The sequence below is a fragment of the Stigmatopora argus genome, chromosome 7, assembly GCF_051989625.1.
Source record: "Stigmatopora argus isolate UIUO_Sarg chromosome 7, RoL_Sarg_1.0, whole genome shotgun sequence".
Taxonomy (NCBI): Eukaryota; Metazoa; Chordata; class Actinopteri; order Syngnathiformes; family Syngnathidae; genus Stigmatopora; species Stigmatopora argus.
The window spans coordinates 20,211,345-20,238,802 of NC_135393.1; the positions used below are offsets into that span (position 1 = coordinate 20,211,345).

General features: G+C 55.0%; 5 protein-coding genes across 10 annotated transcripts; 3 read left to right on the forward strand and 2 right to left on the reverse strand.

Moving 5' to 3' along the window:
- The first annotated feature begins 628 nt into the window (after nt 1-628).
- Nucleotides 629-4,738, forward strand: LOC144078117 (uncharacterized). Its single transcript, XM_077606322.1, has 8 exons — nt 629-797; nt 880-964; nt 1,457-1,783; nt 2,103-2,201; nt 2,347-2,461; nt 2,556-2,665; nt 2,853-2,992; nt 3,162-4,738. The coding sequence occupies exons 1-8, from the start codon at nt 718-720 to the stop codon at nt 4,072-4,074; spliced, it is 1,869 nt and encodes a 622-aa protein (XP_077462448.1). The 5' UTR covers nt 629-717; the 3' UTR covers nt 4,075-4,738.
- A 601-nt stretch (nt 4,739-5,339) lies between these two features.
- Nucleotides 5,340-12,421, forward strand: LOC144077750 (sodium channel and clathrin linker 1-like). Of its 3 annotated transcripts, XM_077605707.1 has the most exons (15): nt 5,340-5,810; nt 5,910-6,215; nt 6,287-6,409; nt 6,738-6,803; nt 6,903-6,955; nt 7,051-7,111; nt 7,229-7,321; nt 7,471-7,542; nt 7,644-7,718; nt 7,839-7,978; nt 8,203-8,395; nt 8,675-8,871; nt 8,968-9,046; nt 9,469-9,564; nt 9,745-12,421. In XM_077605707.1, exons 3-15 carry the CDS (start codon nt 6,302-6,304, stop codon nt 10,252-10,254), a joined length of 1,743 nt encoding a protein of 580 aa, XP_077461833.1. In that variant the 5' UTR covers nt 5,340-5,810; nt 5,910-6,215; nt 6,287-6,301; the 3' UTR covers nt 10,255-12,421. The 3 variants fall into 3 exon arrangements, with proteins under 3 accessions (XP_077461833.1, XP_077461835.1, XP_077461836.1); XM_077605709.1 differs by lacking the exons at nt 5,340-5,810; nt 5,910-6,215 and having other exon boundaries at nt 6,333-6,409; nt 6,685-6,803; XM_077605710.1 differs by lacking the exons at nt 5,340-5,810; nt 5,910-6,215; nt 6,287-6,409 and having other exon boundaries at nt 6,783-6,803; nt 7,053-7,111.
- LOC144077757 (integrin alpha-L) lies at nt 9,156-19,400 on the reverse strand. The gene is made up of 31 exons (XM_077605725.1): nt 19,289-19,400; nt 19,082-19,213; nt 18,464-18,581; nt 18,263-18,354; nt 17,563-17,645; nt 17,332-17,446; nt 17,121-17,251; nt 16,878-17,020; nt 16,622-16,802; nt 16,305-16,517; nt 16,102-16,219; nt 15,709-15,851; nt 15,464-15,610; nt 15,177-15,374; nt 14,967-15,097; nt 14,670-14,827; nt 14,425-14,591; nt 14,225-14,341; nt 14,079-14,149; nt 12,874-13,021; nt 12,690-12,782; nt 12,130-12,212; nt 11,947-12,024; nt 11,751-11,829; nt 11,534-11,641; nt 11,416-11,457; nt 11,214-11,339; nt 10,995-11,108; nt 10,886-10,927; nt 10,712-10,822; nt 9,156-10,611 (listed from the first exon to the last, which is right to left on the reverse strand). The coding sequence occupies exons 1-31, from the start codon at nt 19,293-19,295 to the stop codon at nt 10,420-10,422; spliced, it is 3,681 nt and encodes a 1,226-aa protein (XP_077461851.1). The 5' UTR covers nt 19,296-19,400; the 3' UTR covers nt 9,156-10,419.
- tmem178a (transmembrane protein 178a) lies at nt 17,911-27,253 on the forward strand. Of its 4 annotated transcripts, none has more exons than XM_077605720.1 (7): nt 17,911-17,989; nt 19,479-19,587; nt 23,991-24,115; nt 24,279-24,880; nt 25,019-25,132; nt 25,252-25,389; nt 25,794-27,253. In XM_077605720.1, exons 4-7 carry the CDS (start codon nt 24,340-24,342, stop codon nt 26,033-26,035), a joined length of 1,035 nt encoding a protein of 344 aa, XP_077461846.1. In that variant the 5' UTR covers nt 17,911-17,989; nt 19,479-19,587; nt 23,991-24,115; nt 24,279-24,339; the 3' UTR covers nt 26,036-27,253. The 4 variants fall into 4 exon arrangements, with proteins under 4 accessions (XP_077461846.1, XP_077461845.1, XP_077461843.1 ...); XM_077605719.1 differs by having other exon boundaries at nt 23,991-24,114; nt 24,261-24,880; XM_077605717.1 differs by lacking the exons at nt 17,911-17,989; nt 19,479-19,587 and adding an exon at nt 21,633-22,549 and having other exon boundaries at nt 23,991-24,880.
- soul4 (heme-binding protein soul4) lies at nt 20,661-22,388 on the reverse strand. Its single transcript, XM_077605723.1, has 6 exons — nt 22,246-22,388; nt 21,874-22,060; nt 21,660-21,745; nt 21,424-21,565; nt 21,098-21,281; nt 20,661-21,013 (listed from the first exon to the last, which is right to left on the reverse strand). Exons 2-6 carry the CDS (start codon nt 22,034-22,036, stop codon nt 20,842-20,844), a joined length of 747 nt encoding a protein of 248 aa, XP_077461849.1. The 5' UTR covers nt 22,037-22,060; nt 22,246-22,388; the 3' UTR covers nt 20,661-20,841.
- Nucleotides 27,254-27,458: the final 205 nt, after the last annotated feature.

Here is a 27,458-nt window from a genome sequence, read left to right on the forward strand (position 1 = left end):
CCTTTTAGAACTACTGTTGGGGAATTTTCCAAATACTGCTCAAATACTTTGATGGGGTGCTGCTGCTTTTGCGTTGGCCCTTTGGTTCACAGATGACCATAACTGGGTGTAACCTGTTTATAGTCTTTTTTTTTATTTTTCGTTAACGCCATTTCCATTGACATTCAAGTGCTTAGTGACTAAAACGTGATATTGTGGCACCAGGGAGAAAGAGGTTTGGGTCAATACTGGAGAACATTTATTTCCTAAGCAATACAGAATTTACACGTTCACAACAGGGCGCTTTACAAATAAATAAATAGACGAAAAGTCGTCACTTGCCCCTGCAAGGCTTTAAGTTGCTATGTGGCGACTTTTTGAATGACTGTCTCTGAAAGGGTTAAAGGTGCCTTCAAACGGGCACCAGACAGCAGGGAAGCGTTTTACTTGATACAGTGACCAATAAAGATTTTTGATGTTTGATTTTCAATCTTCATCTGATCATTACTACGTATTTGATGATATGTTTATTATTTATTTGTGCGCTTCATAGCGAAGCTTGAAATTTCATTCTATGTAATGAGATTTCAAGCGTTCTATTCAAATCATTGAAAAATTCCGAGGAAGCCCGAACGCAGCATGACTGTGACGTCAAATGTACGGGACAAAACTCAAACGCCGGCGTCACGTTCAATAAGACCAACTCTATATGCCGGATTGTTCCATTTGTGGTCCGTAATGTCTTTCACAAACCTTTTCGCGACTCTGCCTGAGAATGCCGTGAATTCTTCCGAGCAATCGTCCTTTCAAACTTTCAGGTAATATTTGCTACTTTTGAATTTGACGGCGAATCCTTCATGCATTTAGTAGTAAGGTTTGCTTATGCTCCCCTATCTCTAGGGACGACACAGGCAACCTTCGAAGAAATGTTAAAGGCAGAAAAAGGGCCAATGGCGGCGAAGACACTCCTGCTACTTACGCGAAGGTTTGCTCAAGCAAGCATATGATGTAGTCGTCGTTCAGATGTTGCCGAGTGACTGGCGAGCTTTTATTTCTATTTCTATTTGTTCGAGGAAGAGACCTTGCCACCTTGCATGTTTTCCATGCCAAGCTGCTAAATAGAAGCATGGCATGGAAAACATACATGGGACTGTGCGTGGCAAGGTCTCTTCCTCGAATAAATAGAAATAAAACCTCGCCAGTAACTCGTGTTCTGAATCTTCATTGAACAGAAACAAAAGATTCAAAGAACAGAAACAAAAGATTCAAAAACCCAACATAAATCTCATTTGAAATGAAGCGTATTTCGTGTACGTCCACCCGCGGCGTACGTATCTTGGATGTTCATCTGTGTTTTAGTTCATCGATGTTTTTGTGCATCGAATGTTTACGTGAACCAAGGGCAAGGGGTGGCCTTTTTACGGTGACTCCACCTGACCTAGCATTTCTAAACTCACCGGGTCTCGACTTCTTTCAGAGGCAACGTCAGTGGACACGAGGCCGTCGGCCCGATATCGTCCCCGTTTCCCAAGATGATTCGCAGACTGCTTGCAAGAACACTGACCACCAAAAGAGAGAAGCCGGCTTCACCCGGGACGTGGCGCACGACGCTGCCAATGACATCCGTCACGGTGTCCGCGATGCTAAAGACTCCACGAAGACCCACGACGTGAAGCGGCAGCAACGACGGGGAAAGGGTCAAAATTGGCAGATGGGACAACAGCGAGGGCAAAAAGGGCCTCCCAAGAAAGGCGGAAAGAGAACGGAGCAAAGAAATCCCAAGCGCATCACAAACGGGAAGCCGGTGAGAGCGGCTACGGGACACCTGGGCAATCCGGTCCTCGAGGGCCACCGTGGGTGCGGGATTTTCTTCCAAGCCATCCGGCACCGTTGAACTCAAAATTAGATTTCTGCTGAAACAAGAAGCACCTGACTGCAATCCGCCGATTGCACTTGTAAAATACCTGATTGGTGGGAAGGTTTCCCCTGACGGGTTGGAAGGAAAAGCTGCACCCACAGCGGTCCACCCACAGTGGAATGAATTGCCCAGGTCTGCGCTATGCGGAGGGAAGCCTGGATTGAAATTCCATCAAAATGCCCCTGGTGTGGACTTGTGTTTTCAGTTGGTCAAATACTTCACCCCGGAGTTCAAAGAGCAGAATGCCGTGATACTGGATGGGAAAATAGTTTGTCGACACTTCCTTCACGGCAAGTGCATTAAGGTGGGTGTTGGTTGAAAAAACGCTTTTGGACAAAAGTGTAGCGCCGCCAACTTTTGCCGTCGTATATCCACCGAGACCGCGATGGGAGAATTGAGAATTTACCCAGACACCTTTTCCTTTTTTTCCTCTCTCTCTCTCTCTACAGGAAGACAGCTGCCAAATGCTCCACATCCAAGGTTACAACGATCTCCTCAAAGAATCGTGCAAATATTACAAAGTGGGATTTTGCATGAAAGGCCAGCGATGCCCGTTTATGCACAATATCCTTTGGCGCCGTGCCGGGTGCCGCGTCGGTGGTTTGGGGCGACCCGCGATGGCCTGGCTTTTGCGGCGTTTCCTCAATGACCGTGGCACAGTCTTTCCCTTGCAAATTTTTCCACCAAAAGGGACGCTGTCCCCACAAAGACGACTGTCGATTCTCTCACCTGCCGCTCGATGACATCACCGCCCGGTTGTTGAGCGAGGTTTGGAGCTCAAATTTCTCTTCCCCGCATTTGATCAAAGTTTCAAAGCCGCCTTGATAGAAATGCCTTATAAAATGGTGACGCCGCTAACGGTTATATGTCGTCCGCCGGAGCTGGTGGCGTCTTATTCCCTGCAAAACGGATCCTCGCCAACGACTTTGAGCAAACGTTCCTTTCTTCCGCGCAGGCCATGGAAGCGGACGCGGAGCGTGCCAAGAAGGCCAAGGAGACTTTAGTCCAGTCGACGGCGGTGGACGAGGTGGTCAGCCGTCCGGCCCCCGTACCCCGAGAAGCGGAAGCGGCTGGGGAATGGCCACGGTCCTTCAGGTAAGGTTCGACGCGAGTCGTTTGCTCAATTCAAAGTGGCATCGTGCTGCGCCGTGGAGACGGGCATGCGGAATATACGGTGGGGAGAGTAAAGAAAAAAATTGAGCCTACTGGAGGAAAACAATGCTTGATTTGAAAACAATAGCTATTTTCTCCATTGTCTTTTCAGGTTCAACTTCTATAACAGCGCCCCACCGGATGGCGAGCTCCAGGACGACGGGAGTCCCACAGAAGGAGCCAGCTCCGCGCTCGTCCACCTCCGCCCCCGAGCGGCACCGGGACCCGCGTCGGCCAGCGTCGCCGACAGCTCGGCGAGCTCGGTCGACGTCGTCCCGGGTCGGCCCCGATCCGCCCGGACCTCCGATTTGAGCCGCGGCCCCGCGGGCTCGGACGCGGGGCCTCTCGAGAACCGAGGACACGCCGAACGGAGCGAGACTCGGCAAAGGACGTCCGACCCGGCGGGCCAAGGCCCCCGTCGTGAAAACGCGCCGCCGCCGGCGACGACCTCTTCCGAAACGGCCAGAGCGGAGAAGGCCGCGAGGGGCGTCCGGCCGCCCTCCGGGGACGTCGGGAAGCTCGGCGGGCTTTTTTCGACGCTGCCGGACCTGGCAGCTACCCCGAAAGAGTCCCGAGCCCCGACGTACCGGACGAACGACAGCCGTCCCCCCGCCCAGAAACCCGCGGCGCCGGAAGAGAGCGAAGCCAGCGCTCTCCCCCGTGAAGCCGGTGCTCCGCTTAAGACGTTCGGCGGGCTTTTTTCAACGCCGCCGCACCTGGCGGGCGCTCCCAAAGAGTCCCTCCCCCCGACGTATCGGACGAACGCCATCCCTCCCGCGCCGTCGGAAGAGGGCCAGGTCGCCGCCCTCTCCCGCTCGGCCGCTTCCGGGAAAGCCGGCGACGGCCTCCCCCGGGAGAAAGGGACCGCCGGGCCGAGCCCACGAGGCGAGACATTGCGCCCTTGTGAAAAGGCGTACGAGAGCGTGGCTTTTGCTGCTCCGGATTCTTCGTCAAAGGCCCCTCCCCCTTCGCTGCTGAAAGAACTCTTCTCGTGCCTCAGCCCTTTTCCAGCGGACACCCAGTAACGGAACCCACGGCGCGGCGCGGCGCGGCACGGCATCGACGAAACAAGTCAAGTCGGAGTCCAGTCAAGTCCAACGGAATATCAAATGGGAATGAATGAGTCATGCACTTTTTGGACGGGTCTCACCTCACCGTTTCTTTTTAGCATCAACCCTCGCCACCACCATGTCAAATAAATGCAATGTTGAAAATCAGCATTGTTCTCCGTCTATTCAGCCAGCTGCCTTTTTATAAATGTCGAGTTTTGAATTGGAATCCTGGTTGGAGCTCAGTTGGGGTGTGGGGGCTAAAAAGTCCTTTGAAACAACAGCAAACTGCAAGCAACTCCCAAAGTGTTAAAACCGTTGAAATGGGCTTGGGACGCATACCGGATGGTGACTTTTGATGCCTACGCCCCCAAGTATATAGGGTTAGGTTAGGGGGTGCTCAATACGTCGATCGCTAAGTTACTATATTGGTAGATCGCATGACGGTAAGATTTGATCCAGTAAAAAAAATACATTCAATCAAATGTTAAATGAGACTTAAGCTGGAAAGAGCGCCATCGCGAGGCTAAGCATGATTACTACCTGCCTACACTACTTACTGCCATGAGGTATAGTATCATCAGCATACATAACTGCTGTGCTTTGTCTTTGGCCTGAAATAAAGGGTAGATTGCGCAAAGTTGGCTTTTGAAAAGTAGATTATTTATTTCTCATGACTATATATTGATTTGTATGTGTTTGCCTATTTGTTGTGGCTTCCATAGACTGAGCGGGCGCTGAACGCCCGCCTCCAAAATCAACCATGGAAGAAGTCATCCTGGACTTCAGACGGAACAAGCGCGCTTCACTCTGCTGAGCTCACTTGGACTTGGACGACTGATTTATGGATTGATTTGTCCGTCTGCTCTTATTTGTGCACTATGCGGTGGTGAAAGCTTGAAATCTCACGACACTTGTAGAATGACAAGAAAATCATTCTATTCAATTCAATCTTGGAGTGGAATCGTTTGAGCACCCCTGATAAAGCCAATGGTTCGAGGAGCCCTTTTATCTTCGGCAAAAGCCCCAAGTGATCCGTTTTCGCTGCCCCCTCCTCCTCCGTCAGTCAGACGCAAAGGCGGCGACGTGACTCGACGCGCCTTTGTGCCTGAGCGGAACTAAAGTCATGACGTCGGCAACGCGGCTCGCTCTCAAATGGGCCACAAAATAAGGCACGATGCTCGTCAATCGCATTTCCACGCGACTTTTCCAATTGAAGGAAGGCTGTGTGTGGCAGCGAGCGAGTCGAGCTGGGCTGGGCTGGGCTGCATTCGGGGGAGGCGCCTGCTGACATGTCTTTTGTTCTGAAGAGGAAAGGCACACTTCCTGCTTGTCGCTCCCTCTAAAGGTCGGACGAAAAGCCGCTTTCAAACAGCGACCTCTCGTTGAAATTCCGTGCCAAGAAGTCTTGATTCGACTCGTGGCAACAAAAATCATCCCAGTCGTGCCCTTTTCTATTGATTACAAATAGTCAAACGTCTCCATTCCATTTCCCTCCAGATTCTAGACGGCCTTTGTCACCGAGGAGAGATTTGGCGTTGAACACATTCAAAACCGGATTTTGCAAAATGGAGGAAAACATCCAGCCCCTGCCCCTGCCAAACTGGCTTAGAAACTCAAGAAAAGAGGCGTTTTGGGGCGTGGTGGCGACATAGTGTTAGCTAGAACTTCAACTCTAGCCTTTCCTCAGTTTGGTTTCCCCACCAATTCTGGTAGGGAGTGACCAATAGGGACGCGATGGCCGGCCGCCACGGCAAAGGGCCGCACGCCGTGGCTTTTGGGTGCGCTCAATCTCAATCTTTCCATTGAAGGTTCGTCCGGTCGTCCGTCTCCGACGACAAGCACTTGAGAGCCGTTTCTAGTCCGAGGGGCCGGCGACAGATGTCCCGGTCAAGATGGAGCGCCACGACCAAAGGTAAAAGGCGCCGACCGAGAGTTTTGGCTCCGCCGCCAAACGGTACAAAGCCGCGCCTCAACGGATCGGCGCTGCGACTCCCGACAGGACGGACGCGAGTGGGTCGGCGGACGAGAGGTTCCCGTCGCTTCCCAAGACCTCCCGGGGGGCGGCCGAAGAACTGGTGCGCGACTACGAAACCCTGGTGGAGCTCTTTGAACAGGTCTGTCTGACGGATTTGGGCCCAGTTGCCGGAAATCCCCGTCAATTCACGGCCAAGGCTTTGGCCGACAGGAGCGCTCTCACGCCATGGAAATGTGGGGGAAAGCGGCGCAAGAGGCCCAGGAGTTCCGAGAGCTCTTCCGGGAAGCGTTCCCCCGTGACAGGCGAGCGGACGCCATGACACGCAAGCTCAAGGTTTGGCCCCTTTCCTACCATGCCACACGGGTGCCTATTTATTATTCTATTTTACGAAGACCTTTAACGTAAGAAGCTTATTCTTAGTTTCTGATCCACGAGAGCTCGCATTTCCCTTTTGTTCATGCCATTCTTGCTCATTTTTCCTTTTTGATCATGCATTTTTGGGCCGCTTTCAGTCTGAAAGCTACGGCGCTTCATTTTTATCTGGCTTTAAAAAACACAAGAAGTAAATTGTCGCGACGGCCGATGACGACGCGTACATTTTGGGCCAGCTGGCAAAAACGCCAGGGCCATCTTTGATTCAAAACGATCTGCCGTGTCGCAGAACGAACTCCAACAATTGGCCCGGCAGTCCGACCAACTCCAAGAGATCAACGGGGAAATGCAAGAGGTGAGAAATGGAAGTCGTAGGGCAAAGCGGTGATTGGAGAGAGGAATGCTCTGAACAGGCCTCCGCTGTGTGTGTGTGTGTGCGACACGCACTGAACAGGCCATCCATCAAATGAACGAGAGAGAGCGGATGCGAGAAACGGAGGGACTCAGGTAGCTCCAGCGGTGAGGCCAGGCCAGGCCAGGCCAACCCCCTTTGGCATTTGAATTGGCCCAGGCCACACTAACACTCCGTCTTCTCGTTGGAGAGCTCCTCCCAGTGAGATGACGCCACGTGGGCCATGTTTTGAGCAGCCGCTAAAATCCAAGGTGAAAAGAACAACTCGGTCTCTTTTGCCTGTTGTCGTACCATTGATCATACTTTCCATTTCAGTCGGATTGTTCCATCTTCCACTGGGCAATTATGTGTTTTTTTTCCCCTTCCAGACAAGACAAAGGCACAAGTCATTGGACGTGGAGAACAAAGACAAGGCTATTCAAGAGTTGATCCGGGAAGCGGCGGTCCGCACCAGGAAAGAGGTGAACGCCTCCTCGCTACTACGCGTTCCGCCATCGGGCCGGCCAAAATAGCGGTCTCTGGCACAAATGGTTTGACGCTCTGCTCGGGCTGGCCTACGCTCGGCTCGGTTCGACTCGGCTCGGCGGGTGACTCTGCCGCCGTTTGACAGGTGGATCGCGTGCGAGAGCAGTGCAACGTTCAAATCCATCAAGTAGCGCAGGAGCTGTCCAATTTGGAGCTGGTGAGCACCTTCCAATTCCCATTTGTACTCGTATCTTTATGCGTGTGTGTGCGTGCATGCGTGCTTAAACCCGAACCCTTTGTAACTCCACCCATTCCCAGGAGTGCTCGATCAAAGAGGCTCAGATGGAGCGTTGCAAGCTGGAGAAAAAGGCTCTGAAGAGGGAATTGGAGAAGGTGCTTCCCTTCCTGGCAATTTGCTTTCCTTTTCCAAACTTTTTCTCAGGATCGGGTCGGGCATCGGGCCGCCGCCTCCCGCCAATGGGAACCCTTTGGGTTTTTTTTTTGCCGTTGCAGTCCTCCAGGCAGCGGGCCCTGCAAGACCTGGAGAGGCTGGACGCCCTTCAGCAGAGGTGCCTGGATGCAGAGAGGCTACGGGACGACATGAGCGTCTCCCTCAAAAGCGCTCAAAGCCAATTGAAAAAGTGGCAAACGGAGTAAGTGACGAGAGGGAGGCCCTCGTTGGGCTTTTGCTTTTTTTCCGTTCTGGCCTCCGCCGTCCCCCGCTGGGACGCCGGCTTCTCTCGGAACCCAAACGACTGTCAGATGTTCGGCGGCCGGGATCTGGCGTCGGGTGCCCCAAAGTGCGGCCGGCCCGAGACCGCTCTCTCCTTTCTTGGACGTCCACTCCAGAGCTCCTCCTTTTGTCTCCCGCGGGCAGCGGCGACCAAGAAGCGTCACGCGGCCGGGAGGAAATCCAGCTCCTGCGGAGCGGTCTGGCCGCGGCCCGGAAGGATCGCGACCGCGTGGCCGAGGAGCGATTCCAGCTGCAGCAGGAGAACCAAGAGCTCCAGCGGCAGATCAACCGACTGCACAAAAGCAACCAGCTGGTCCAGAACAAGGCCAAGCATCAGGTGGGTCCGCTTTCCGAAAGGACCCGAAAATCGGGCCCAAAAGTTCCCCTCCGTGGTCCGTCCGTCCTGTCGCGGCAGCTCGGGGATCGCTACATAAATATCCTTTCAAGTTTAGCGAGCAAGGAAATAGTCTCTCCGAAGTCGCCGTCGGAGAAGCATCTCCCTCCGCTTGCCAAATCCAAATTCTCGCCGTCCGACGCTTTGACCGGCGGCGACCTTTCCGTCTTAGCCGATGCTTGGAGAAGGCGTCGTAAGGCCGCTCCATCTTCTTCTCCGCAGCTGGTGCAGATGGAGCAAGAGTACCAGCTGAGGGAGCGGGCCAACGAGGCGCAAAAGATGCTGTTGGAGGAGAGCGCTCAAAAAGTCCACTGGGATCGCCAGCGCCTCCTGGCGGCGCAGCAGGAAAACCTCAAGCGCTCCAACCACGACGCGGCCCACTTGAGCAAGGCCTTTGAAGCCCGCTTCCGACAGCTCCTGTAAGAACCGCGGCGGACGGCCGACGCGGAATGGCGCCCTGAGGGCCGCCGGCCAAAAAGGGCAAGTGGGTGACGGCGGCGCCTTGTGCCTTTTAGGAGCCAGAGCGGTCGCCAAAAACGCCGCTTGTACCAAATGGAAGCGCAGCTCGCAAATCACCGGGACACCGTGGCCGAGGTTGGTGCCGTCTCAACGCGGTCAACGCGTGCGGCGTCGTTTGACTCCACGCTACTCGCTAGCTTGCTATTGTTCCGTCCCCGTAGCAAAGGATTGAGAAAATCACGGGAAGTTTTTCACCCATTTAATGACGATACCGTACAGAGTTTGCTCGTAGCGCCCCATTCCATTCAAAGGGATCAAGTACACATTTACAGTAACTGGCTACACTTGACCTCAAGCCATGAAAACAATTTGTTCTGCTGAAGCATTTAAGACAATTGAATTTTAAACCCAAAAAAAACATTCTTTTTGACAAAAGTTCCTATCCAGACATTCTCAAAGCAACCAAAATATGTATGCTAGGCTAGGCTAATTGACCCCGGAGATTTCACCCCAACATGGGGGTGTGTTTGTTGTTTTGTTTTTGTTTGTTTTTGCAGTATGTGAGCGCGCTGGCAGAGTCTGAAAAGAAGTCAGCCTTCCTCCGGAAGCAATTGCGCAACGCCGAGCAAAGGCTGACGGATGCCACTCGACAGGTGCGGCCAACGGCGGGCGTCGTCTCTGCCGGATTCTCGTAACGGTTGCCTTGCACCGTTTCCCATTTTCGCTTTCCCCGCTTTCCACAAAGGCTTCCGACACACGCTGACCACGTCGCGCCTCCGCTAACACTATTGACTCACGCCAAGCTTTTTTCTTCTTCTTCTTTTTCTGGGCAGCTCTCAATTTTGGCACGGAAACCAAAGTCAGCGGCGGCTCTCTTCGCCATCCCCGTCGGAACGGGTTGGACTTCGCGTCTCGCCGCCGGTATCGAAAGACGAGCGGCGGCGGCGGCGGGCGAGGACTTTGTCGAGGCTGAAATTGGGCCGGGAGATCGTGAAGAAACTCCGCCGGGAACTCGTCCAGAAACTCAGGGGGAAACTCGTCTAGAGACTCAGTTGGAGACGTCGTTGGAGACGCAGTTGGAGACGCAGTGGGAGACTCCGAGGGAGACTGAGCCGGAGACTCAGCTTGAGACTCAGTGGGAAAGTCAGGGGGAAAGTCAACTGGAGACACAGCTAGAGACACAACTAGAGACACAACTGGAGACTCAGTGGGAAAGTCAGTTGGAGACTCATGTGGAAACTCAGCAAGACACTCAGGAACATGAACGGCAAGAGGACTCTGAAAGCAAAGAAGGGGGCCAGGTGGCTAAATATCCGTCTTTGGGGGCGGGCCCAAAGAGCTGAAGGAGGGGCAGCCTCGTCCCTTCGATCCCCCGCCACGGCAGAGAAGCAGAGTGGTCTCCGTCCCACTTATATTTGGAGAAAAAAAGAAAAACACGGGGAGAGAAGATAGGACGAGAGATTTGGGGGCAGGGCCAAGCGGCGGCACGGTAAATCCAGTCGTCGCCATCATTCGGCCCGGTCCGAGGGGGGGTCCCGGAGAAGTCCCGTTTCCTCGGGGGACGGGCTCGGGGCGCCCTCCGAGGGGCCGCCCTCCGAGGGGCCGCCCTCCGAGGGGCCGCCGTTCCGACCGGCGACGGCGACGGCTTCGTCTTCCTGCTCTTGGTAATATTGGAGGCTTTTTCTGCGGAAGCATCCCAACTTTGTACGCAAAAGAGAAAGAGAAGAGGATTTTGACCGGGCTCCGTCATTGCGTCCGTCCGTCCGTCCGTCATTGCGTCGGCCAGGAAACAAGCCCCACCTTATACATGACCAGCGTAATGAGGAGGAGAATTGCCAGTCCAAGTCCACTTCCGGTCAAAATGATGAACTCCTTCTCAGGCGAAATGACAAACTCCACCTGTACTTGTGTCTAGCCACAGATCCAATTCAAAATCCAATCCAGATCCATATTGTCTGCGCTGGAATACCTTACCCATTTCTCGGTGGGCGTCTCCCGCTCGGCCGTGACCCCTCCCTGCATATGGTCCAAATATTCAAAGAGCGCCCGGCCCGGCCGGGACGCCGCCGGACGTCCTACCTACCTCTTCTTTCCGGGGATCCAGCGCGTATCGTCGCCGGTCGTAATCCACCGAGATGAGGCTTCGGAAGGACACCTCCCCCCCGTCTCCGGTGTATCTTTTCAGGAAGGCTTTGTTCTGCAAAGCCAGGGGATGGCCAGGGGATGGCCAGGGGATGGATGGATGGTTGGCGATGGATGGGGGTCGGCCGGGACCGGCCAGGACCAGGCGAGGAGGACTTGCCTTCACGCGCTCTTCCAGATCTCCAAAGCGGACTTCTCCGGACAACACGAACCGAGTGGACGATTGCTTTTCCAGCGTGACGGGGTCGCAGGCGATGATTTGGCAGCGCTTTTCCGCAGAGCAGTACTTGACAGAGACCCCCAAATGGACATGTCTCCGCCTGCTTTCAGACCCTCCGTTCCCACGGGATTTTTGGACTTACCTCGGAATCGACCGTCGGACGGCTCCGGCACCGGGTCTTGTTCTTGGGAAAGAGGGGAGATGGGACGGCGATTCGGGCGGAGCTCGCCGTTTAGCTCGGGGTCCGTCCGCTCACTTACCTCCTGGACGGAGACTCCATAAGCAGTCACTTGAAAGTGGTGCCGCAGTCGAGTGGGCAAGACCAGAGACACGTTGACCGGAAAGGCCTTCCAGCCGGGGTTGTCCACCTGGCCCAGGACACATTTCCCGCCTTTGGTTGGAGGACTGCCAGCCAATGGTGCTCACCTTGAGCCGGCTCGAGCCGGCTTGAGCTCATTTGAGCTCACTCGAGCTCACCTGGTAAATCACGGAAAGTCTTTTGCCGCTGCCTCTGTCACCCTCCGTGAACTTGATGTAACTGCTGCTCTCCTCTTTCCTGATAACAACAGACGGACGTCCCAAATCAAGGGCCTTCGCTCTGAACCACCAGCTATCCTACGCGTACGGATGTCGCCCGAATCCAAACGGACGCATCCCGTGCGTCCGCACTTACGCCGTGATGGCCATTTTGATTTCAAATTGCACCGGCAGCGTCTTGGTCGCAGCGGACCTGCTGGAGTTGTTGTTGTCGCTGAGGGTAGAAAAGAGGCAGACGGCGGATTGGCGGGCGTCGGAGGGGAGTGCGTGGACGGCTTTGAAGGGGCCGCGAGAAAAGGGCGGAAAACCACCCACCCACCTCTTGGCGCTGACGCTCACGCTGACCGTGTCGTTCCACGAGTAGTCGGTCAGGACGTAGAAGGAGCTCTGAAATGTGGCCGTCTTCCAAAATGAGAAGAGCGCAAAGACATGGGGGATTTGACCGTGCTTTTGCAAATAGGACTGCTTGCTCACTTGCATTGGACGGACGGGCATGTGGGCGGAGCCCGTCCACTTGTACGTTTTGGCTTGAAAAGTGTGGCAAACTAGGCCATGACTTTACACGCAAATTGCCATGATTTTCTGAATTAAAAAAAAAATTCATACATATATATTGACTAGAAAGACAGCGTCATTTGATAGATGCTACGTGTATATTTGCTTAAAGTGTATGCAGTGTTATGTGGGGACCAAATCAAGCCCAAAAAAAATTCCCTCCTTTTAAATTTGACACCTTGGCACCATCGGTTTGAACATCCACTTTTATGGAGGTCCTAAAGTCATCTCAAGTGTTTGTTTTGTGCCTCATTTCTGTTTCTGAATAGGTGGAAAAATGCTTTGAGTTTTGTGTCCAGGTCCTGCATCCATTTTCACACTCACCTTGAATGCGCGGTACACGGGGAGGCTGAGAGCGCAAACCGTTCTGTCCGTTACTCCTTCCAGGTCATCGCACTTGAGGAGCGACGTGGTGGTCTGCGGGGAGGAGGGGGGCGCGGCTAGGATTAGGCGCCACGTAAAAGCAGCGCGTGCCGCCACGTGTTCCCACGGCGTGCTTTTCAATGACCTTTGGCTCCAGCTGCCGTATCCGGGCCAGGGAGAGGCCCGGGGGGTAACCGATGGTCAGGCTGCTGTTGTACGAGTCGTCGCCGCCGTTGACCACGCTGAAGCTGGCCTCGAAGTACAAATCTTCGGCCACCACCAACGTCGCTTTCCTAAAAGATACGGAATGTGCTTGCAAAGACACTTCAAAAATAATCCATTCTGCGATAGATAGCGACCCCCTCCCCCCTCTATCCATTCAAAATGTGTCTGAAATAAAAATGAATTGGGCGGGTGGGGTAATATTTTGGCCTTGTGTGTATACCCAGAATGGTCAAGCATGTGTTTTATTTTGAATGAAATGCTTCCTAATGGAGCTGAGCGTTACGCATCTTTGGAGAACTTTGTTTTCACGTTTGAGCAGATTTGGACTCCAATAAGAGCGCGTTATCATCGCGGCCATCCGTCGTTGGCATGGGAAACATGTCCGCTACATGAGAAATCATCTAAATCGGGTGGGGGAAGCTTTGTGTTCCAAGCCATCCAGCACGGACAAAGCTGACACCGTTGAAGCAACGGGGGTAGGGCTGAAACGAGAGGCACCTGACGCCAATCCACTGATTGCACTTGCAACATGCAATATTTGTGGAAAGCTTTTGTGTTTATCGATTAGTTGCAACAGCTTTTCTCTTCAGAGCTTGGAACCAAAGCACCCCCGCCCGCCCGTCCGCACCCACTGCCGACTTTGTTTATTTTGCAAGCAGCCCTGTTCAATGAAGGCCCTGCCCTGTCTTACATCTTTATATGTCCAAAGTTTCAATTTCATCAAGGCACTCTTAAATGGGTCAAAAGTGTCAACACAGTCTGCACTTTGATGGCCAACGTTTTGCCAAAAGTCTTCAAGTGGCTTGGAGGGAGGCAGGCAGGCAGGCAGGCAGGCAGCTAGGCAGCTTTTTACTCCCAGCCATCCGCCGCCCGCCACAGACATTGACACAGACGCAATTCCACCAGCGGGGGTTGTGCTCAAATGAGAAGCAGCTGACGGCAATCCACTGATTGCACGTGCCACATAGCGCTTTTGTGGAAAGCTTTCCTCTTTACAGCTCGGAAGGAAAAGCTGCTCCCAGTGAGGGTGGCCCACAGTGGAATAGTTTGCTCTAAATGCCCCTTGTGTTACATAGTGAATTTGGCAACGGACATCTGGGAGCGACGGCGAACGCATCGACTCACGTGAAATTCAAGTCCACTTGGAGTTCGGCCACGCACGTGTCGTTCTTTCGACAGCGCTTTTCAAAAGGGACCTGGTATGGGGAGATGGCCAGAAGTCAGCGGTGACCCCAGAAGAAAAAGGCCGCCGGTCGCCGGGCGCTCCTCACCTCGGCGACGGCGTGCGTTTTGCCGTCTTCGTTCAGGACGGCCTTTGCGCCGGTGGCGTCCACCTGGGAGAAGTTCAATTTGACGCTGATGGGCGACAGGGTGTCTTTCACGCATTTCTACCAGGAGGAGAAGAAGAATTGCTAGGCACGGCACCAGAGCGCAACTTTGAGGCCGCGTCGGGCGGGCAGGGCCTTCCTACCGGCAAGTAGAGGGAGTGCGGGAAGCATCGAGTCCCGGCCCAAAGTTCCTCGGAAAAAATCACACTCCTCCGTTTCGCGCCGGCTCCGCGGAAGAAAGCCCGGTGCGACGGTCTCACGTGATCCACGGTGAGCGCGTAGGAAAGGTTGAGTGCCAAATCCCCGGCCCCTGCGCCCAACGCCCTTTATTCTCCAAAGCCGCTGGAAATTGGGGCCGGCCAAAGCGGGGAAAAGCGGTGGGCCTCACCCGTTTGATTCTTTGTGATTTCCAGCAATTGGAAGCAGACGGTCAAGTTGAGCACGGGTAAAACGCCGTCGGCGTTAGCCTGACAATCCAATTGGTCCACGCCGATCTCCTTGGGTTGAAAGGTCATCCGAGCCGCCACGTTGACGATGGGCCTGGACCTGGAAAAGCAAACATTGCGCCGACGCATGTACCTAGAAGAATAGCACCCGCGGCACTTTTGCCGCCGCCACCAGAAATTCCTCACGCGCGAGTCGCCAACCGCGGCGGACGGAGAAAGGAGCATCCCCACCCACCCACCTCAAAAGCACTACGGCTCCGTAAGCTCCGACCGCCACGTCCGGTAGAGCGTCCTCGCCGAGGTCCGGCGATCCGTGGACGGCCTGTCCGAAGAATCTCATGCCGTTTTTCACGTCCCGTCCCGCGATTCTCTGCAACGGCGGAGACGCGGCCGTCTGGGGGGGGGGCCCGTTTTGACCCGACGGAGGGGGCGGCGTTTCCGACAATCACCTGGCTCCAAAGCCTGCGGATCCCCCGCCGTCTGTGTCCAAAATAGATGTAGACGGCCCCCGCCCGGTCGTCCTCCAGGGGGGCCCCCACCGCCACGTCCCGCAGCCCGTCTCCGTTCAGATCGGCCAGACCGGCCACGCTGGCGCCGAACCTCCCCGTGGACGAGTGCGTGACGGTCCTGACGCTTTTCAGCGACCTCTGCGAGGGGAGGGCGAGCGTGGTCGTTTTGATTTTGTTACTTTCAGGTACGGGGCCGATGGTCAGGACGGGCGGGCGAGGGAGCTGGCCTCCTGGGTGAGCGCGTAGACGTAGATCCGCCCCTCGGACTTTTCCTCGGCGCGGTAAAAGAGCGGCGCTCCCACCAGGAGAAAATCGCTGTTTTGGTCGGAGTCCACGTCCAGGCCGCAGAGCTCCGCTCCAAAGTAGGAGCCGATCTGAAGCCACGGGATGACGAGAGTCGGGCGCCGAGTCCGGATGGGCGCCGAGAACGGATGGGCGCCGAGAACGGATGGGCGCCCCGCGCTCCACCCACCTGCTCTCCCGTCAGCCTCTGGGTCACGTCCCACCGACTCCCGTTGGGCGCAAAGAGCACCACTTGTCCCTTGTGCTGAAAACGCGGCGCGCCCGTGAAGTAGAGAGGAACCCCGTCCACCTCTCCGACGGCGACGGAATATCCTGGCAGAAAGGTCAAAAGCGTGAATTCTCCGCATCCCCATTGACCCTCATCTGGAGGAAAACCCTGAACCAGGAGCGCCCGGCAAAGGACGCCCCCTCAAAAAACTGAACTCTAATCCTACTTTTGTTTACCCTTTGTGATATCTGGCAGAATCTCTCTTTTTTTAACATGCCCGGCTGTGCACAGATGAAGCAAGAAAGCAAGAAAGCAAGAAAGCAAAAAGGGAAGAAATGAAGAAGGGACGGATACCCATGTAAGAGTCCATTTTCATTTCTGAATCTTCAATCTGTGTCTCCACTTGATGGCGCCGCTGGTAGAGAGCGCCGCGCCAGCCGTTGGAGCCCACTGAACCCAGAATTAAGGTGTCCTGTGGAGGGGGGGGTGTCAGAGTTGTCGTTTGACCTTTGACCTTTTCCACGTCAAGCGGAGGCAAAAGCGCGGCCGGCCCTCACCCGATAGAAGACGCCGGCCAATCCCCTCTGCGACATCTCGTCGGTCAATTCTTCGGCCCGAGCCACTTTATCGTTGCCTTCGATTTTAAAGATGTAGCGTTCAAAGTTTTGCAGCAAGCCGGCGAGTCCCGTGTAATTGTCGATTTTAAAAACGTATTTCTCCTTGGGCTCCGAGGCAAAGACGTCCACCTGCGTCAGATTTTCTTTTCTCACCTGAAAGCACCACGAAAAAGGGGGGGGGGGTGTGTCGGATGTCGATATGCTCCGAAAAAAGGTCTTTTCGCCGTCGCCTTCCGAAGGGCACACGTCTTTCTCACCCCGATCACGAATCGAATGATGCGTTCGCGGCGGTAGATTTCGAGAATCATGTCGGTCTCGTCCTCGCTGTCGCTGGGATCTCCGTCGGTGATCAGAACCAGAACTTGGGTGGCGCCGGCTCTGGCGCCGGCTCTGGCGCCCGCTCTGGCACCCGCGCTTTTGTTCTTGAAAAGGTTGAGCCTGCGTCGGGGGGGGGTCAAAAGTCCAGCCGGGCGGGGACGGGGACGGAGGACGGACACGCCGCGTGTGGCTCACCATACAAATTCCAGGGCTTGGTGCGTGTTGGTGAGGTTGGTCAGGTGGACTTCGTCTCGCAGCTTCTGACGAGCCGTTCCACTTTGATGATCTTCAAAGTCGAACACCGTCCTGTAAGTCGAGGCGAACTGAACGGCCGCAAACTGAAAGGAGAGCAGCTTTCCGTCTCCACCAAGGCCTTGGCGCCCGACGACCGCCCCGCCGGGGCCCCGCCGGGCCCCCGCCGGGCCCCGCCAGGCTCACCTGGATGGACGTGTTTCCCAGTCTGTCCATGATATCCTCTATGAAGTCTTTGTTTTTCTCAAATTCATCCTCCCGCATGCTGGACGAGCCGTCAAAGAGGAAAACCAAGTCTACCGTCTTCTTTCGGCATTCTACGAGTAGAGCGCGACGGGCTGGCTGGCTGGCTGGCCGGATGGCCCGCCAGAGTGGGCGGGACTTTCCTACGGTTTACCTCGAAAAAGCGGTTTGAAAGAGGAGAGCTCCTGGAGATCCTCCGTCACGTTGTAGCACACGCTGTTCAGGTAGGCGTTGCCGTAACACTGGTGAACCACGTGAGGGCTGCAAAGCTACGGCACCGGAGACAAAAGTCAGCGTTTGTCGCCGAGGGTCGGAGTTCTGAACGGAAACACCGCCGAGGTTTCACGACGATTCCAATCTGAAACGCCAATAGTATTTTCCTTACGGTGAATTGGGAGTTTACGAGATCTTCTCCAATGGAGAGTCCCAAGTGCTTGACTTGGATTCCTTTGTCTTCAAATGGGTGTTCTGCACAAAATCAAAGTGCAATCATTCCATCGACGCAAGGGGCGCTCTTCTATTGCCCGTAAAATAGCCCAAAACGCCAAAGGACCGACAAACTAGCATCGACGTCACAAATATTTCAACCATTCGGGTGTCAAAAGTCCATCTCTTTCAAGGGCCTTTGAAGGCACCCTCGCCCATGGCGCGAACTGCCTTCTGCTGCCTGTCCTGCTGTTCGTTCGTATGACCGGCCGAGGGCGCCCAAGCGTTCCCTCTGAATTGAACCTGTAGCGTGCGAGACGAGGAGGAAGACGACGGACTTCCGGAGTTTGGCCAGTGGATAGCGGGACGCAATGGCCAATCACTTGGTAATTTGGGACAATAATGTATTGATTTCCCTCTGTTAGGGTTATTAGTCTTATTGGTGAACCGAACAACCATATTCTTTGCTCTTTTCGCACGAGTGCCAGCTCGTATATTGAAGTACACGCATACGTTATTTAGCTGGACTTATGGAAAAGGGGGTGGGAGGACTTTTCGCCCCTTTATCCTTATTAGTTCGCTATATAGAGTTTGATTTTGGATTATTGCTTTGGGGTGGGGGGGGGGATTCCCGTTAAGGCCTCGATCAAGCCGAATACCTTGTGGGGTGAAACACCGGGGAGGTTGCTTGCCATCAGCTCTGCACACCGTCCCAGAGCCGTTATTGTGGAGAGGCGCTGTCACCAGAATTCTGCGGAAGAGAGAGAGCAGCAGCGCCCATTACTACTGGAGATGGATGGACGGAGCCAAATGCTCTCTTTTCTAGTCAAAGCGTAGCGTAGGAAAGCCGTGGCACGCACCCCTTGTTGCTGCCGGACCCGTATTGAAGCACTTTGTAGCCAAAGAAAGCTTTTTGGTCTCCCGGGTAAACTTTGGGATGGGCCGTGTCCACGTTGAATGCCCACGAGCGGCGGACGGCTGCCGTTGGGGAGGAGAACGACCACAAGATCACCGGCGGCTCAGACAAACGCCACGGCGATCCGTCACCTGCCTCCGCTTTCTTTCTCGCCCCCCCAAAAAATCGCTCATTGGTTTTTAAACAAAAAAAATCACAAAATGGTATGGCATCCATCACCCCACCCTCCCTATTCTTTTCCTCCGATCAAACATGAAACATCGATTGGTATTTAGTCCCGTTTCTTTGAAACGAGTCCCCAACCCGAACCCTGGAATCGGGCCCTCGTCGCTTCGGACCGACGGCAAAGCGGCAGCGCACGTTTTGCATTCAATATTGGGCCAAATACGTATGCGGCGTGGGAATAGCCGGTCCGCCGTCCAAATCTTCTTTGGCCCACTTTAGCGCTCACCCGAGAAAAGTATGGCTTGAGCAAGTCACCTTGAAATATTGACCCTTAACACAAAAACCTTTTCCGATCGGACGGACGCCGGCAAAATGTCTCCGAAAGACGCGTACTCACCCGCCAGCGGCAAAAATAGAAGGAGGCGAAAGCCGAGAGCCATTTTACTCGTGGCGCTCGTCGGAGCTCTGAGAAAGAAAGGCTTCCGACCGCGAGGCGTTTCCTTAACACGTTTGTGTTGTGACACATTGCCTGGAGAAAGAAAAAAAAAAAAGTTTTTTTTTTTTTTTTTTTCACCCTTCTCATTTCCTCTTTTTTTGCCCCCACCTTGCATTCAGCCATTATAAAGGTCCATTGGAGTGGGTCGGCGGTTTAAGGTGCGCATTTAGCGCACGGCCCCTCCGGCAACAATCTGGAAATGGACCATTGCGCGTTGGTCGTGTTGGCCAATCGGTCCGAACGGCGCTTTTTTTCCCCCCCGATGCGTCAGATCACTGACTTCTTTTCTCCTTTTTAGAAATGCAACAAGGGATCCCGTCCCATCCAAGCACTTCCATTCGAATATTTGAGACGAGATCAACCACGCCGCACCGTCCGGCCCAGCCTTAAACTTGTGCCGTTACAAGGTAAGACTTCATGGAGCGCGTTGCGACTCATTGAAATGCCTGCTGCACTTGGTGGACATTTGTGGCTCTTTGAGCTCAGTGACACTTTTACCAGTCGGCCTTTCCGTGACCTCTTACCAATGGCTCTTCCTCTTTTGCCGTTTCACAGTCAAAAGCAAAAGCAATTTGGAAGGGGGCGGTCCGTCCCCCGAAAGACACGGCAGCGTCACTTTCCGTTCACGTTCCCAGACACCCGAGGCGCGTAGCGGAAGTGGTTTTTTCGTACCGAGGCGGGGTTCGCGCGGGCGTGATAATGTCAAAAGTTGAAGCCCTGAGAAACCTCCTTTTCACCTCGCGTGAGAAAAACGAGACGACTTTGATCCGGTGCCAATACGATCGCTGCGATCGTTTTTTTGGCGACAAGCGGCACGTGGGCCGATCCGGTCAAAACCAAAGGCGCTCATCAAAATGGATTTGGCGTCGATTGGCGATATGACGTCGCCCAATTTGCGTATCCATTCCAAATCTGGATGAAGCGATCTCGACCCGTGTTTTTGGAAGCAACGACTTGCCGCACTTCCGCTCACGTCCACTAGTTGGCAGCGCGTAGCCGACGAAACTCGGGAGATGCGTATGCTGATGAGCCAACGGAGTGCGGCCGCGTATTAAATGTGATCGGACGCACGAGGGCGCTGTTTCCCAGATCAAATGACTTCCATTCAATATGTGGATTGAATCTGATGTCCTTTTAAGATGTTTTTTTTCCCCTTCCTTTTTTAGAATCCTGCATTGTAGCAGTGCCGAATGAGGTTTTGGAAAGAAGTTGATATAAATGCACTTTCATGTCCATTTTAATTGGTGCCATACAATGGCACTGATGGTCTTCAAGTGTCATATCGGACAGAATGTCATATGAAGGATCTCCAATGCCACCCATCCTGATGAATTAATGACACTGTCTGTCATTTGACCCTCTAAAAGTCAAATGGACACATCTGTGAGTGGCCTTTGTTGTCCTAAAAATATATATATCGTAATAGAGTAAATCCCTTTTGTTCCTAGACTTTTTGTTAGCGTGGCGACACGCGACACAATCGGTTTGAGCACGTTTATTTCATCATAAAAGTTCATCGAGCAAACTAGTGAGCGCGGTTCAGACCATGAGGCTCATTTGTGGCTTTGTTTCAAAAGATAGACAAATATTTCCTAACAGGCGAAAGACCACGCGGGAGGGAGGGAGGGAGGCAGTGTCTGGGCGCCGTTCGGGCGGGGGTGTCAGCGGCGCAGGAACCAGATCTCGTTGCGTCGGCGCGGGACGCCCGGGTTCTCGTAGACGGCCACCATGTAGAGGTCGGGGCGCAGGCTCTGCGCCGCCGGGCCCAGCATCTCCCGCAGGAGGTCGGCGTGCCGCGTCACCGTCTCCTCGGTGGTGGTCCCGAAGAAGGCCCTGCGTGGCACCGGCGGACTCGGCCGTGAGCGACCCCTCCGACGCCATACCCAAAAAATGATCATTTGGTTTCATTCCGCGTACCCGGCCACCGCGGTGAAGGCGTCTCGGTGAACCACCACCACGTCGGGGTCGCTGGGCTGCGGCGGCGCCTCCTGATGGGCGGCGGGCAGGTAGAAGGCGGTCAGCACGCTCTTGTCCAACGTGCGGCCGTCCGACGACACCGTCACCGTGCTCACCACCGGGACCGTCATGCCCAAGTGGTGACCTGCCAAAAAGAAAGAAAAGCTGGCCAAATTTGGGCAGGTGGGGGTGTGGGGGTGGGGGTGGCCCTGACTTGTGCCATTCGGGCTGTGCGCCACATAATTTCCCCAAGGCCAAAAGAGAAAAAGGTTCAAGTGCGTGCCGACCTAGCGAGTTCTCCTTGCAGATGAATCTCATCAGCTTCATGAAGCTCTTGGAGATGCTCTGCTCGTAAAACTCCTCGGCGTAGCTCACGCACGCCCACTTGCCCGCCGGGTAGGAGCGCTCCTCCCACATCAGCTCGCCCATCTGCCGCGGACGACGCCAGCCAGCGTCAGGGGGAGGGGGAGGGGGAGGGGGAGGCGGCCCGGCTCCGACGACGGCTAGGCCTGGCTCGGCTCACCTTCTCCTGGCGAGAGAGCGGCACGAAGGGGACGGGCTCCCTCTGCTGGTTGTTGTGCGCCATTTCGTGGATGGGGCCTCTCATTTCTAGCCCCAAACAACAACAACAACAACAACAAAAAGCCAGTTTCCTGTCGTCAATTGCAGGCTGGCCAACAGGCAGGTAGACACTTTCGCTATGTTAGGCGAGCGAAAGAAGGTGTCAATTTTCTGACCTGCTGGCACCGAGACCTGATGCGTTCGGCCCACGGCCCGCCAATGAGCCAGCAGGCCATCCTCCACCTCCTCCTCCTCCATTGGCTGAGCCTCCTCGGCGTCGACGTCGACATCCTCGTCTTCGTCCAATCCCTCCAGGTCGTCCAAAGAGATCAACGCCATGTCGTTAGCTAGCTCACCGACTACCTGAGGCCGAGACGACGACGGAGAGTGGTGACGTCACTTCCCCTCCTCCTCCTCGCGACGTCGAGCGCGGACGCTAGCGCGTAGCTCGACGTCGCGACGAGCCGCGTTTGCTAGGCGGCTCCACGCCACGCTGCGCCACGCCCTTAGCATAATTAGCAGGCTTAGCTTCGCGCGCGCCCGTTTACCTGTGCTGCCCCGCGCGCGCGCGCGCTCGTTCTTGTCCAAGGTGCACACGGAAAACGAGCGAGCGACGTTGACGCTTGTCCGTCGGCCGGAATAGCAATCGCCCGCACTTCCGCTAGCTTCAAAATAAGAGTACGAGTGCGGCATTTCCTCAGGGAAACTCGCTGCTTATTCGAGCTCTGATGCCGCCGGCCTTTTTGGTTTCAGATAGCACAACCCGATATCTAAACAGTAGCTGCATAAAATGATAGACCTAGCAAAACGTCGTCGACAGGTCAGGTTTTGCTAAACCCAACGACCTCATAGGTAAGTTGGAAGCTGTGTGTGTGTGTGTGTATGTGTATGTATGTGTACATATGTGTATATATATGTATGTGTACATATGTATATATATGTATGTGTATATACGTCTATGTATATATGTATGTGTGTGTATATATATATATATATATATATATATATGTATGTATATATATATATATGTATGTATATATATATATGTATGTATATATATATATGTATGTATATATATATATATATATGTATATATATATATGTATGTATATATATATATATATATATATGTATATATACATACATATACATACACACACATTTCTAAACTTCAAAGAGCAGGCCGGGCTAGGCGCTCTCTGTTTACACTCCGGCGAGGGTTCAGGGGAGCCGAAGGCGAGCTAACGCATTACGTCCGCGGGTATGCGCACGCCACTTTGAGAGAGTCCGGCCGCGCGCCCGAGGCCCATCGGCTGGCGTTGGCAAACAAAGCGAGTGCGTCTTTCAAATTTCATCGGCCTCCGATCGATGACGGATCGGAGCCGAGCGGAGGTCGCTCGGCTCCGCCTCCTTCCCGCCGACCACGCCGGCTGCCTGGGCGACCGGTCGCCGTGGAAACAAGAGGATGCTTCGGCGAAGACGTTTGAGGCTTTTTTCCATCCTCCTCATTTGAAGTCTTCCACGGTCCGCGTGTCCTTTCATCGGCGCTAACGAGCACAGGTGACGGCGGGGCGTCGCCTCGCCTCGCCGTCGTCCTGCGCGTGCCGGCTTTTGGCTCCTGCGGTGCCAGCGGGGTGGCGGCGCCCACGCCCGCTTTCATCCCGCCGCTCTCATTAGGACGCGGCGGTGCTCATTAGCGCGCGATTTCCACGGGTCGAGGCGACTCGGGGCCGAGGATGACCTTTGACCTCCGGCTACCCTAAACACGATGCCGTGACGGTCGATGAGCCGGCGTCCCGGGCCGCCGATCGATAGGCTCCCGACGGAGGGGGTCGTGGGAAACGGCCCACTGTATCGATCGCGAGCGCCCCTTTGCGTGCGTGCGAGCGAGCGCGCGCGCACATCTGCTAGCCGCCGACGTATCGCATGACGGCAAACCTCGTGTATTAGAAGATGACGGTCAAAGCCAAGGGAGGCGACTTTGAAAGGAGCGCGTGGTCGCCGTGCTCCAAAAATGTTTTGACGTTGTGCGCACGGTAAGGTCAGCCGGCCTACTTTTTTTAGCGGCTCCGAAGCCGGGCGACCTTACTGACGAGTCATCAGAGGAAAAAGCAGACCGTATTTCTTCTGGTGGGCCTCGCTGGCGTGTGACTGGGGGAGGAACGGGAATGGACGGGGGCGGAGTCCTGTTACAGGAAGCGGCGGCAGTGACTTTGATGAATTATTGATCGAGCTAATGGATGCTTTCTTTTTTCTTTCTTTTTTTTGGCCTCGGCCTCAACCACCTGAGAAGTCCCAGGAGAGCCAAAGGCAGTCACGTGAGGCCACCGCGTCGATGTGTTGGCGCAGGAGGCGGCTTTTACTTTGCGGGAAGTTCCGGCTTTGGTCAGCTAGCGCGGGTGCGCGCTTTCTCTAGAGGTATCTCTTGTTCCCTCTCTCTCTCTCTTGCTCACCCACACTCTCTCTCTCTCTCTCTCTCTCTCTCTCTTTCTTTCTCACACTCTCTTTCTTGCGCTCACTCTCACTCACTCACTCACTCTCACTCTCTCGCTTTGGCTCGTTTGGCTTTCTGGCTACGGAGCGCGTTCCCGAGGGCCGACTGCGGCGCGGCAGCCGGAGCGAGATGGCAGCAGCGGGACGCCATGGCCGCTGAGAAGAAAACGATGGGCGCGCGCGCCGGCGTCGGTGGCGGCGACGCCCTGAGCGAGACGCGGGCGCGGCGGCCGCGAGCCTCCCGCTCCTTGTCTTTCTCCTCTTCTTCCTCCTCCTCGTATCGGTCCTTCTCCTCCCGGGTGGCGTCGGGGGCCAGCCTGGCCCTGAGCGCGCTGTCGCTGCTGCTGCTGGCCACGGCCATCGGCACCGACCACTGGTACGAGACGGACACGCGGCGGCACCGGGACAACTGCGAGCGTCAGGGCGCCGACTCCAACGGGCAGCAGAACCGCGACATGCCCATCTACCACCTGCCGCTGCTGGACACGGGCGCGCGCGACGTGGCGCTGATGAAGCCCGTGCACGTGGGCAGCCGCGAGGACGAGCTGCTGGAGAACTGGCGCGCCATCCTGGGCATGGGCATCCTGGAGACCGAGTGCGGACGCCCGCTCTTCTCCACGCACGCCGGCCTCTGGAGGAAGTGCTACTTTGCCGGACTGGACCCGGACATCGACAAGCTCGTCGACAGAGGTGGGAAGAAAAAAAAAAAAAAAAAAAAAAGCCCCGAGTTGTGTCTGTCGTGCGTGCTTGCTTGCGTGCGTGCTTATGTTTGCTTGTTCCACGCTCTGACGGTCCGCCCGGACGCTCACCCCAATCGACGACGCTCAGGTATCGCGGAGCGCTGCACGGCCGTCAAGTATCACTTTTCGCAGCCGATCCGGTTGAGGAACATCCCTCTCAACCTCACCAGAAGCATACAGCAAGACGAATGGCACCTGCTACGTGAGTCTCCCTCCCGCATATTGACACCATGCCACGCCGTGCTCTCTCTCCTCTCTACATGTATTCTCTCCTCCTCTGCTTCTCCTACGCTTCTCCTACGCTCTCTTCCGCTCTCTCAGACCTGCGCCGCATCACGGCCGGCTTCCTGGGCATGGCCGCCGCCGTCCTGCTGTGCGGGAGCATCGTCACCACCGTGGGTTTCTTCTGGGAGGGAAGCCTGACCCGACACGTGGCGGGTCTCCTCTTCTTCATGGCAGGTGCGCCCGTTCGCGCCACTCCCACGCTAGCCGCTCGTACGGGCAGGACGTTGGCGCTGGCGCAAAACCAAGCCAGAACATTTGCACGGCTCCGCAATAGATGTCGAAGCCAAACGGACGCCACCTTTTTCCACGGCACGGTCGTTCCGTTTCAACGGTGCGACGGGTGGCGCTTTTGGGCTGCCCATGCCAATCCCATTTGTTACTCTTAACGCTCCAGAAACAGAAAGCGGCTCGGTTAGCGCCACCGGCGCCGGGGCGGGCGCTAGATCTGGAAAAGTGGCGTCTCCAAGTAGCAACGGTGCCTGCCATCGTCGTACGCGTGTTCCCTCCCCAAGCGTGTTTTTAGTGTGCTTAGCGTGCCGTGCCTTTCCCAGCCTCTGTGTCTTTTTCCGCTCCTTCAGGAATTTTCTGCACCATTTCCCTGTGCACCTACGCATCCAGCGTGACCTACGACCTTTCCAGGAAGCCCCCCTTCATCTACGGCCTCCCCGACGACGTGGACCACGGCTACGGCTGGTCGGTGGGGCTGGCGTGGGCCAGCCTGTCCCTCAGCGTGGCGTGCGGCTGCCTGGGCGCCGCCTTCCCGCTGCCCGGCCGCTCGGGGCGCGGCCGCGACAAAGCCGCCGGCGCCTCGGCCGTCTGAGCCGGGCCCCGGTCGGAGCCTTCCGCGGCGAATCGTGCGGCGCCACCAGCACCCTTTCTCGCCCTCACGAAACCTCCCTCAAGGAGAACCTTTTTTTATAATGAGATCCCCCAAAAAACATCGAGCAAAGCATGCAGTTGTGGAGGCTGCTAGCTTAATGCTAACTTAGAATCACAAATTCCATAGACAGGCTAACAAAATAAAACATAGCGGGCATGTGTCAGAGCGTTGGTCTGGGTGTCACCACGCAGCCACCCGGACCGATAGATAGATCGATTAAGCACAATGAAATGTAAATCCATCAAAAGGTGCATCCACATGGTCTCTATTTAGTCATACCCTTTGCTTGATAACGTGCTTTTTGTTCAAATGTCTGTGGCGTTTGGGCAAGAAAGATGGCCGGATAGACCCAAATGGCTTCAGGCCAAATAACCATGAAAGAAGTCCAATCACGTGAGTTGAAATGAGTTGTTTTTCCCCCTCCGCTCGAGACACGCCAATGACTTTAGGCCACTCTTCCATTAAGGACCTCGGTGACTGCGCCCATTTGATTCCCGGCAAACGGGAGCAGCCCTTTTTCCCCCTCCCACCAATCGGGCGCCCTTCCCCAAGTGCAACCGGTGGATGGCAGTCAGGTGCTCCTCGTTTCTTGCAGATACCTCACGGGTTGAAGCGTGGGCGGAACGGCGCACCTGCGGTCGCGGCGGCCCTGGACGACCGCTTTGCCCACCACTGGGCGTCTCATGCTTTTGGCCGCCAGGGAACGGTATACTTTCGGAAGCCGACGAACAAAGAGCGGGCGATTTCATCATCTTTGAAGAAATAAGCTAGTTGTGGCTTAGATGTCAAGTCGACACATTGCATGAACATTTGATGGAAGATTGCCACCCCCAAGATGGCCGCCCCCGGATGCATTTTGGTAGTTAAGAGGACACATCATTGTTTTTTTTCTTTGGTAAATGCGCGGGAACGAGCAAAGGCTGGGTTTCCAGTCCACGGAGTCGAGTCCGTTGTCAGCACACGGCGCTCATATGTACTTGCAAATCCAAATCAAAACCAATGTATGAAAACACGCTACTACCGCCGCCGCCACTTTTTGGTTCTTCTTCTGCCATTTTCTTTCCTTTGGTGGCCAATGTAAATCCATCCTCGGCCACGGGATGCGTTGCACTTGAATTGTATGGTGAAAAAATTAAAAAATGTCCCGTTTAAACACTGTGGGTGCCTGCCTGCATCTCGACATATTTTTGTGCACTTCCCTCATCGGGAGAGTTAACAAACCGGACCACCACACCTTCGAGGTGATCCAGTCCAAAAGTACGAACCCGACTTTGGTTGGTCCAAAAGAACATCTCATCTCATGTTCTGAACCGCCTCATCCTGATTAGGGTCATGGTTTTTTTCTTTCTTTAATTCCTTTCAT

Excerpts from the sequence above, each read along its gene's own strand:
- LOC144078117 (XM_077606322.1), top strand. The coding sequence starts at position 718 with ATGTCTTTCACAAACCTTTTCGCGACTCTGCCTGAGAATGCCGTGAAT. Across the intron at positions 798-879 it reads TCGTCCTTTCAAACTTTCAG|GGACGACACAGGCAACCTTC; the intron begins GTAATATTTGCT and ends CCCTATCTCTAG. Across the intron at positions 1,784-2,102 it reads GCATCACAAACGGGAAGCCG|TTGGTCAAATACTTCACCCC; the intron begins GTGAGAGCGGCT and ends TTGTGTTTTCAG.
- LOC144077750 (XM_077605707.1), top strand. The coding sequence starts at position 6,302 with ATGGAAATGTGGGGGAAAGCGGCGCAAGAGGCCCAGGAGTTCCGAGAG. Across the intron at positions 8,396-8,674 it reads AGAACAAGGCCAAGCATCAG|CTGGTGCAGATGGAGCAAGA; the intron begins GTGGGTCCGCTT and ends TCTTCTCCGCAG. Across the intron at positions 9,565-9,744 it reads TGACGGATGCCACTCGACAG|CTCTCAATTTTGGCACGGAA; the intron begins GTGCGGCCAACG and ends TTTTCTGGGCAG.
- LOC144077757 (XM_077605725.1), bottom strand. Across the intron at positions 17,021-17,120 it reads TGGGAAACACGTCCATCCAG|TTTGCGGCCGTTCAGTTCGC; the intron begins GTGAGCCTGGCG and ends CTCTCCTTTCAG. Across the intron at positions 14,150-14,224 it reads AAACGCACGCCGTCGCCGAG|GTCCCTTTTGAAAAGCGCTG; the intron begins GTGAGGAGCGCC and ends TCCCCATACCAG.
- soul4 (XM_077605723.1), bottom strand. The coding sequence starts at position 22,036 with ATGGCGTTGATCTCTTTGGACGACCTGGAGGGATTGGACGAAGACGAG. Across the intron at positions 21,566-21,659 it reads CGCTCTCTCGCCAGGAGAAG|ATGGGCGAGCTGATGTGGGA; the intron begins GTGAGCCGAGCC and ends CGTCCGCGGCAG. Across the intron at positions 21,282-21,423 it reads CTGCAAGGAGAACTCGCTAG|GTCACCACTTGGGCATGACG; the intron begins GTCGGCACGCAC and ends TCTTTTTGGCAG.
- tmem178a (XM_077605716.1), top strand. The coding sequence starts at position 23,938 with ATGCTTTCTTTTTTCTTTCTTTTTTTTGGCCTCGGCCTCAACCACCTG. Across the intron at positions 24,881-25,018 it reads CGACAAGCTCGTCGACAGAG|GTATCGCGGAGCGCTGCACG; the intron begins GTGGGAAGAAAA and ends GACGACGCTCAG. Across the intron at positions 25,133-25,251 it reads AGACGAATGGCACCTGCTAC|ACCTGCGCCGCATCACGGCC; the intron begins GTGAGTCTCCCT and ends CCGCTCTCTCAG.